Source organism: Siphateles boraxobius, unplaced genomic scaffold, assembly GCF_051911475.1.
Source record: "Siphateles boraxobius isolate OS27281-9 unplaced genomic scaffold, OSU_SipBor_1 29, whole genome shotgun sequence".
In the NCBI taxonomy this organism is placed as follows: Eukaryota; Metazoa; Chordata; class Actinopteri; order Cypriniformes; family Leuciscidae; genus Siphateles; species Siphateles boraxobius.
Window position 1 is genome coordinate 861,717 of NW_027508908.1, and position 9,303 is coordinate 871,019.

At 43.8% G+C, this 9,303-nt stretch overlaps 1 protein-coding gene across 1 annotated transcript; it reads right to left on the reverse strand.

Moving 5' to 3' along the window:
- Positions 1–2,913: 2,913 nt before the first annotated feature.
- Positions 2,914–9,034, reverse strand: dla (deltaA). Its single transcript, XM_077246908.1, has 11 exons — positions 8,568–9,034; positions 8,178–8,477; positions 8,030–8,090; positions 7,680–7,937; positions 6,896–6,956; positions 6,673–6,803; positions 6,284–6,453; positions 5,577–5,793; positions 4,661–5,489; positions 4,317–4,551; positions 2,914–4,197 (listed from the first exon to the last, which is right to left on the reverse strand). Exons 1-11 carry the CDS (start codon positions 8,619–8,621, stop codon positions 4,192–4,194), a joined length of 2,322 nt encoding a protein of 773 aa, XP_077103023.1. The 5' UTR covers positions 8,622–9,034; the 3' UTR covers positions 2,914–4,191.
- Between the last annotated feature and the right edge of the window lie 269 nt (positions 9,035–9,303).

Below are 9,303 nucleotides of genomic sequence, written 5' to 3' on the forward strand. Positions count from 1 at the left end.
GCCTGGGTGGTTTTAAAGGTTTGAGATTGCTACGGTGTTTTGAGAAGATGCGAGGGTGTAACTATGAGATAGCTAGGGTGTTTTGAGTAGTTGCCAAGGTGTTGCTATGCGATTGCTAGGGTGTTCTGGGTGGTTTCGAGGGTTTGAGATTGCTTATGTGTTTTGAGGTGTTGCCAGGACATTGAGATGAGACTGCTAAGGTGTTTTGAATAGTTTTTAGGGCGTTGCTATGTGATTGCTGGGGTGTTCTTTGTGGTTTTGATGGTTTAAGACTGCTAAGGTGTTTTGGGTGGTTGTTTGCAAATGGCTAAGTATTTCTGTAAAATAAGTCACACCTGACTTTATATCGCACTGGGTCAAAATTGCATTGTTGAGAGAAAAAAAACTGTAAGGTGCATCTGAGTATAAGTCACATCTTATCATTACATTCAGAAATAATGTGAAATGACAGTAAATAAAACAACACATTTAGAAACATTATAAATGCTATAAACATTTTAGTTTCCCTTATTCCCTTATCCCTTATTCCCTTATCCCTGCTATTAACATATTTTAGTTTCCCTTACTTAGTTTCCCTTAGGGAAATCTCCCTCTTACGATGTGCCCACCTGATTTCTAAGTCTTTCTAAGTCTCTTTTGAGCTCTGCCTCGAGCTTCCCGACCACCAGCTCGGCGGGAAAGTTTAGTCCCCGGATTCACCTTGGGTCTCCTGGCCAATGTCTCCACCTCAGCCTGTTGGCTCCGCCCCGGCTCCGCTTTCTCTTGGCTCCACCGTTAGTCCTAGGACTCCTCAGAACTCCTTCGTTCCTCCAGCTCAAACTCTGTCAGTCATCACTCAGCCTCCACCATGGACTTCTGGATCCCCTGCTGCACCTTGACTCTCCATCCCTTCAGCTCCACGGGCTTCTCCTTCTCTCTGTCTCCCCCATCGTCCTCACTCCCTCCATCGTCGCCCCGGTCTGCTGAGCCCCTGTCTCTGCTTCAGTCCCGTGAGCCAGCAGCTCCACCTTCGGTCCGTCGGCCCGGCGCTTTGCCGGATACTCCACGCACCCTGCTTCTACCTCCGTCAGTTAGTCCTTGGGTTTCGCCCAGTCATTCAGCCAAAGCTCCACCCTGGCTCCTCCCACCATCTGTCTCCACCGACTCTTCCTGGTCCCTGTCCGTCACCAGCTCCACACCCACTTCCAAATCCCCCTCCCTCCCTCCACAGCTGGATTATGAGTTTCAGTGCCTTCTGGGAGGGGGGAGTACTGTAACGTGTATGTTCTGTTTAGGTTTATTTTTCTCTCTGTTCCCGTTTACCTGTGTTCCTGATCCTTAGTTAATTTAATAAAAAATCAGTATTATATTCTAGAAAATACAGTATGTGGTTGCTATTGTGTTCTAGGTGGTTGTCAGGGCGTTACTACGAGGTTGCTACTGTGTTCTATGAGTGAATGAGTTGTATGTTATGAAAGTTCTGAGGTTGCTAAGTATTAGGGATTTTGAAAAATTGAAGTATGAGCAGTAGTGTTTTATTGTTTGTTAGTTTTGTATTATTGTTGTGTTTTTATATTTTTATTCTTCTTGTATGTACAGCACAGTGGTCAACTTCTGTCGTGTTTATTTGTGCTATATAAATAAACTAAATGAAATGAAATGAAATAATAATAGTGAGGCTTGTCTTAGTGTAAATAAAGTTTAAAACTGCCTAAAAGAAAGTTTTTAATTATTGATCTCAGGGTCGACATCTAAACTAAGTGAATTGCTTTTTTGCAGTGCAATGTGAAGTAGTTTTAAGTTACGTTCAGATGTGAAATATCAGAGAAGACCAAGAGACGTGAGCTGAAGGGTCTCCATTGTGTCTCTCATCCATGGCCATGTGGGGTCTAGCTGGTGTTTTCTGCCTGCAGGACGCTTTGACTCAGGAGGACAGACAACATCTGTCGTTCTTTGCCCCCTCCCTTCCCTCCATTCATAGGCACACACTGCCTCTCCCAAATGGTGCCCTTTTGTATCGGCTATTGTCCGCCACTACATTGTGTGACTCTGCCTGTTCCCCAGAGCTCCATTGATGAGTGTTGTAAGAGACCTCAGCCAGAACTCCTCTGAACTTCTCCTTCAGCTTAATGTTTAGCCATAAAAGCTCAACAAAAGATGTTTTGTTCTCTAGCTACTTCCATGTTAGGATACAAAATATCTTGCAATGTTTTTTTCTTAATAGAAAGCACAACTGCTTCAAGAGAAATGCATTAAAACAACTTTTTTTGGTTTTGATAGTTTTAGTGATGCATGTTTAAAATCAAGAAAGGCTTTCCCGCCAAAACACCTGCCAAATAGCTTCATCCATTTAGGAAATCTGCCAACTAGTTCAGGGTTTTTTCCCCCTCAGCTCTTCCCAAAGCTTTAAATTTCTCTCTCTAGTCTGGTTGGAAAACTTGTAAACATCCTACAGCTATTCGACAGCTTTTCTCAAAGGCCCATCTCTTGAGCGATGCACCCGCAGCAGGCAGAATGTGGGGTAAAGCAATGAATAGCCCAGTATGGGGTGACCAAGAGGCCAGAGCAGATGTAAATGATTAGCTTCGTTCTCATCCCTATAAAGAACCCGCATCCCAATCTATTCCCTATTTTCTAAGGAACCATTTCTAACCCTTACAGAGTGGCACACATAGAAGTCATAAATCCAACACCCAGAAAAGACACGATAAAAAAACGTGAATCACCACAAGAGGCTTAAATAAAAAGAGGCTCCAATTTAGCTGCAAATAAAATTTTTTTCAGTTTGTTTTGGTGTTATGTTCATCTGATTTATAAGTTTGTCTTTACTTTAGACTGAAAATGCTGTAACAATTGTGTCGGTATTCAAATATGAATGTAAAGATGCTGGGACCAGTGTATGTGGTGCAGCTCTCAATAAAACAATAACATATATTCAATAGTTCATAATCTTTATTTGGAAAAATAATTTAAGCTAAAACTTCATTCAGAGAAAGGAAATTAAACAAAAACCAGTTAATGAAAACCATAGCATTAATAACATTTTTTTACAATCCTTCTTTAAATATCTTTTTCTCAAAACATCCCAGCAACCCGAAGTGCCTTTGCAAGTAACAGGAGCAACTTAGGAAAAACGCAAACTTAAATAATCTTAAAAACATTACAAATATTTAGAAATACAACTTAAATAAAAATAAATTAACTTAAATCATACAACTCTTGTTATAAAAAGGAAAGCAAAAATACATACAAACAAGGATATTATTCATCATCAACACAAACTTATTTTCTTACGTCGAAAAACAAATTACGCACATTTTCTAAACCATAATGCAAAAAAAGCGGAGGCTTGGAAGACTTCGAGAAAATTTTTTTGAGCACTTATTTTTCCCATTTACACAGTGATCAAGTAATAAACATAGTTTCCACTGGTCATGTGACAGGATATGACATCATGTGACATTTTAACCCAGTGCAAGACAGGCCAGTATGGTCTGGTAACATCCACCGTTTTGATGTAGTCCCTTGTACACTGACTTGTGGGGCCAGCAAATGTTGCCAAAATATTGCTAAAATGTTGTCACAACTTTGCCACGGTGTCGCTGAGACAGTCAATGGCAAGAAAATTTGTGACACATTTATTTTAAACTACTTCCTTAACATCCTTAATGTTTGGTGCAGTCTCTGGGCACAGTAAAAGCCTGTGGGAATTATTGGCGAAAAACCAGCAAATGTTGCCAAAATATTGTTAAAACGTTGCCACAATGCTGACAAAGTATTGGACATCACATGGCAAAACACTGCGATACTTTACTTTCCTTGTATCTTTCTGTTACGTTTTTTTCCAAATGCCATTTTCGTGTGTGATGAACCCACGTTTAAAAAAAAAACTTTAAAAATGGACACACATTGTCCAACACCTTTAAAATGGCTTTACAGGTAAATTTTACAACTACATTTGAAATTTCAATGACACTCCTGCCATCATTATCATTTCCACAAGTTTCCAAGCCTACAGGCCACCACTGCCTGTGCTTCTTTCAGTACAGAGAACCAGCTCATCCTGAATATCAGTTAATCAGTCTTAGTTTCTCAGCAGCAGTAGTCACGAGGTGGGACGTTTCCACCTAAGGTTTCGAGCAGCAGCATTTTCTTAGGGAGTTCAAAATGTCTCCCATAGGACACAATGAGCATCGGCTTCCTGTAGGCCCATTACACCTGAGATGGGGAAAAGGACGAGACAATGAAAAGTCTGTTAGTTCCCAGATTCAAGGTCAGGATGCTGAATGGATGTACGTTCTTTGCATGATGTAAAGTCAACTACATGTGACACTCACCTCAGTTGCAATTACACATTCATCTTTTTCCTCCGACATCACCATGACGGATTTGTATTTGGTGTCGACACAAGCCGGCGTGGATGCCGATGCACATGCCGACGCACATGCTGACTCGGAATACAGCGAATCGGAATAGTTTGATTCTGAATACTTTGATTCTGAGTACTTTGATTCAGAATGCTTTGATTCAGAATACCTTGACTCTGAATATTTTGACTTTTCCGATGCATCACTGTAAAGAAAAGAGGGAGAATAGTGTGTTAGCAATGCATACATTTGAGAGCACGTTGAGTTTATAGTTACAAGAAGAAATCTTAATACAAGAATAACACCAGTTTTACCTTTTCAGACGTTTCCTGCGCTTCTCCTCAAACTCGGAAGAGTCCTGCAGAGATTGGCACTTTACGTCCTCGCAGCTATCGGACAACTCATTCGGCGTCATTTCCTTCCCAGCATACTCTAGTTTCACCTCGTGCTTCACCTCGTATTTTACTTCATGCACCAGGTTGTAGTCTGCAGGTGCATGTCGTGTCTTATAGCTCCTCTTCTCTGTCGTCATGCTCAGGTCGTCTTGATCGCTGTGAAAATCGATCTTCTTGTTTATGTTCTTTACAGGTGCTGCCCCGACGACACTTACAGACAGATCTTTGTCACGATGACAGTTGTTTGTAAGGTTGTTGATCGTTTCGTTTTCCCCATTGGCGACCTCCTCCTCCCTATCCCGGCGGCGCTGCTGAACCTTTGAGCGAACGCAAACCACCACCATGACACATGCGACCACCAACAACAGCACCAGCAGGACTCCTGATCCCACAGCAGTCCAGGGAACTTCACTGGCTATTTGGGAGGCTCTATCTGGAAGCAAGAACTGGCAATTGCGTCCTCCATATCCCGAAACGCAAGCACATACATATCGGTTGTTCCTCTCGTGGCAGGTGGCGCCGTTATGGCAGGGGTTGTGTTGGCAGCGGCTCACAGGTGAACTGCAGTTTCGTCCGGTGTAACCAGGTGGACATGTGCAGATGTAACCACTGGCGCTTTCCTGACATGTCCCGCCATTTTGGCAAGGGTACAGCGAGCACTCGTCCCCGGCGCGATCGCAGTTCATACCCGTGAACCCTTCTGGACACTGGCACAGGTACGAGTTTACCAGGTCAACGCATCGTGCACCTGTGGATCAAAGTGAGAAGAGAATGAGATTCTGGACTGGTTTCAACACAAAGATCAATGAAGTTCTAATACAAAAGTGCAACATACCGTTCGAGCATGGACTGGAGGAGCAGTGGTCGATCTTCTTCTCGCAGTTGAATCCTGCGTATCCAGTGGGACACTGGCAGAAATAACCACCATCTGGGTTGTCGGCGCAGCGTCCACCGTTAAAGCACGGCCCATCCGCACACGTCATGGCGCTAAGCTCGCAGTTGTTGCCATAAAAGCCCGGTGGACAGGTACAGCTGTAGGTGTTCTCCATGTCCTGTGAAAGCAAAAGGTATGGGATGCTCAGCAAACAGAACGAGTGTTTTATTGCAAACACATGGGTTTGTACGTGGTTGTAAGGTCTTAGAGTGTATCTATTCACAACAGGAAAGTCCGCTAGTTCACTTGCTTTGGTCCTGACGAAATACAATGTTGATTTTTTTTTGTTTGGTGTGGTTCGTTTTCACACTGCCATTTTTGCAAGTGAACCAAAATTTGTAAACTAAACCACACGTGTGCTAAGGTCATCCATTCATTGGAAAGAAATTCGAACCATACAATAGTTCGTTTGGAACCGGACCGAGACCACCTCTTCAGCTGGGTCTCGGTACGGTTGTTTGGTCCGTATTCATTTACGTATGGTTGCTGTATTCACACCAGCCCAAAAGATCCGCACCAAGGGGGGAAACGAACTTGAGTTTGATTCAATCGAACCAAACAAGACAGGTGTGAATACACCCTAATTTATATAAAACATGTACACTTACAGTGCAGCTTCCTCCGTTGCGGCAGGGGTTCCCTGTGCATTCGTTGACCTCAATCTCACAGCTGGCTCCAGTGAATCCTGGGCGACAGGAACAGGTGTAGCTGCCCTGACCGGTGTTACTACAAGTGGCTCCATTCAGGCAGGGCTTATGATGTGTGCAGTAGTTCAGATCTGTAACAGTGGCGGACATATGTTCAGCACATGTGGATTAAGCAGCGACACATGGTTGAACCGCAGCTGGACAGCTGTTGCTCGCTCTTTCTTTTGTAGGCTTGTGCACTTGGGAACTCGTATTTCTGTTTCAGCCAGCCTCTCTACCAAACATCCTTCTATGATTTAGTCTTCCAAGGCCATTATAATTGCTTTTCTTTGATCTTTTGTGTGTCTTACCTTGGTTGCAGAAGAGGCCTCCCCAGCCTTCCTGGCAGTTGCATTGCCATGGTTGTTGGCAGGTCCCATGAAGGCATCCTGGGTAACGTATGCACTCATCACAGTAGCGTCCTTTAAAGCCCACTCTGCACCTGATGCACAATATAAACAAATGATCCAGTTAGAAAATCAGTCCTGAATGTAATTTCAATAGCTAATGATTTAAGCATTGTGATGAACGTACTTGCACTCTCCAGGTTTCTCGCAGAAGCCGTGCTCCTCATCACATCCTGGGAGGCAAATTGCTGTAAGGAGGATCAAACACCTGCATTAGGATCAAGGATCCACAACCTTTACATTTTCCCATAAAATGTTCGTGTCAAATGAGGGGGCCATGTAAACTTATTAGCGTTCTCTCTTGCTAAAAAAATAAATGCTCAAATCTCCTAATCACCTCTGAAGAATTTCTGCTTAACACATGACAACAATGGGGTGCTCACAAACAAGGGGACCCTTCTTTCCTCCCTCTCTTCACTGTGGGTCAAAACTTTTTTTTTCTCCTCCCCTGTGCTCTCGATGTCTCCGGGTAGGGAAGATAAGAGTGGACAGCTGGTGTATGCGCGGCCAGCGGGCGACAGCTGCTCCATTGTCTGCGCACTCCCGGCAGCTGCCCACTTCAAACAATACCTCCCCTCCGCCAGCCAATCGGCAGCCGGCCCACTCCGCAAGCAGCCAATCGAACGGCAGCATGTAAATTTATGGCACGCGTGAGATTATTCCTAAAAACTTTCCTCCTCCCGACTGGAATAAATCAAGTGGTGTGTTGTGAGAGTGGGCTGGAAGGGGGAGTGTGAGTGTGGGGGGCAGGGTTTTAGTTACAAGTTGTTTGTAACCGTTAACTTTTTTTTCTCCCTCTCTTTTCTAAATAACAGAACAGCCTTTCAAAAATCAGAGTTTTTCATGATAGCAGAGCGTTATGTTTACTATACCATTAATAATTTAGTAATATACAATATTTTTTTACTCACGTTCTGTGCAGTATTGGCCCTTCCATCCTGCGTCGCAGATGATTTCTCCACGTTCCCCGCAGGTGAAATGACCGAATGCGTCGTCCCTGGGCCGGCAAAACACGGAGCATCCCTCTCCATAGTAGTGCTCATCACACACAAAGCGGTAGGAGTATTTGAGCTCAGTTCGACCCACGCTGTGAAGGTCCTGAGACCAGTCCTCGCCCACAGTCAAGTGCCTCTGTGTGGTCATGGTACTGATGATGCGCTCTGGGTTTTCTATGTATAAAATGCATGTTTTTTAGTCATGCTGTTCAAACAATATTCATACACAACTCATTCTTTTCTCTTTTTACTGTCAGATAACATACCTGTTGTCAGATCCTCTTTGGAATCAGCATGCACCGCTTCAATAATAAGAGAAAAAGTTCCCTGCAACAGCAAAAAGAGATTTGACCATTAGAAAATTAGCTGACCATCACTTCTGAAGTCAGTGCAGTGGTTCTAAAGGGTACTCACCGGCCATGTGAAACCGAAATTCATCCTGATGGGATTGCTGAAAGAGCCATCCGGTAAGGTATCTGGCACTTGGAAAGAGTTGGACCCCAGTACAGGGGTGGCGGTGCCTCCGTAGGTGCAGGGTGGCTCTGGAGATGCATTAGGCTGATAATGTTTTAAACAGATGCGGAAAAAAGTCTTGCAGTCGCACTGCTGGTATGGGGTGGCAAGTCCACCTTTACAGCAGTTCTTGTTGCCTTGCATGCCCTTCTTGTTCAAAAACTCCTGCAACTTTAGCTCGAAGACGCCTGAAGAGGACGCCTGGAGAAGAATGAATGTATGAGTATTAGATCTAAATGGGATTGCAATTTAAAACATTACCTTATTCTGACATGATTAAGGAGTCCTTACCTGGCAGAGCAGCATGTACATGATGGAGAAGAGCAACAGTAAGTGGCGTCCCATGATTAATAAATAAATAAATAAATAGGGGTTTTTTTTAAAGTCTTTGAGCAACTTGGCTGCTCCCAGATCAGTCAGGAGATCCCTCGTATTAAAAGCCTCTTCTTTTCGCCGGCTGATTCATTGGAAGATGCTTGCTTTCAAATGATACTGAGCGTGAACGCAGTTCCCTTTCATGTCAAAACAATTCCCAGTTCTTCCCCGCGAAAAAAAGTGTCCAAAACAAACTGAAAGTTCCAAATTAAAATAGAATTCTTGTGGGATTCCGACGGAATGATATAATCCTCAAAATTCGGAGAAGAATGCGCGTGTGTGCTCTTATAGTTCCTTCTTCGTCTGATCCTAAACCAGGGTTTGTCACTGGTCCAACATCCCTCCTCACGTCTTTCTCCGACGGACACTGTGCGTTTGTATCTGGAGCGAGGCCGCCTGCCGCCAGTTTTATACGGGGTGCCACATGCCGGGGTAATAATATGCTAATGAACCGCTACCCCCAATCTGTCCCACGCTTTACAATGCGGCTCGCTTGCAACCATTCCCTACCAACCAACCAACCAAAAACATCAGTGCGCTGCTGTGTGTGCGTAAAAGTGTCGGTAATTTACAACTTGAACTTTAGAATATGACAGTGCAACGTGACGTACAAGTTTTATTCTCTTTTGTTTTCATTTACGTGCTCAGGGAG

Coding starts and splice junctions, on each gene's coding strand:
- dla (XM_077246908.1), bottom strand. CDS start 8,621: ATGGGACGCCACTTACTGTTGCTCTTCTCCATCATGTACATGCTGCTC. Junction 8,478..8,567: donor TGTACATGCTGCTCTGCCAG/GTAAGGACTCCT, acceptor ATTCTTCTCCAG/GCGTCCTCTTCAGGCGTCTT. Junction 8,091..8,177: donor ATTTCGGTTTCACATGGCCG/GTGAGTACCCTT, acceptor TTGCTGTTGCAG/GGAACTTTTTCTCTTATTAT.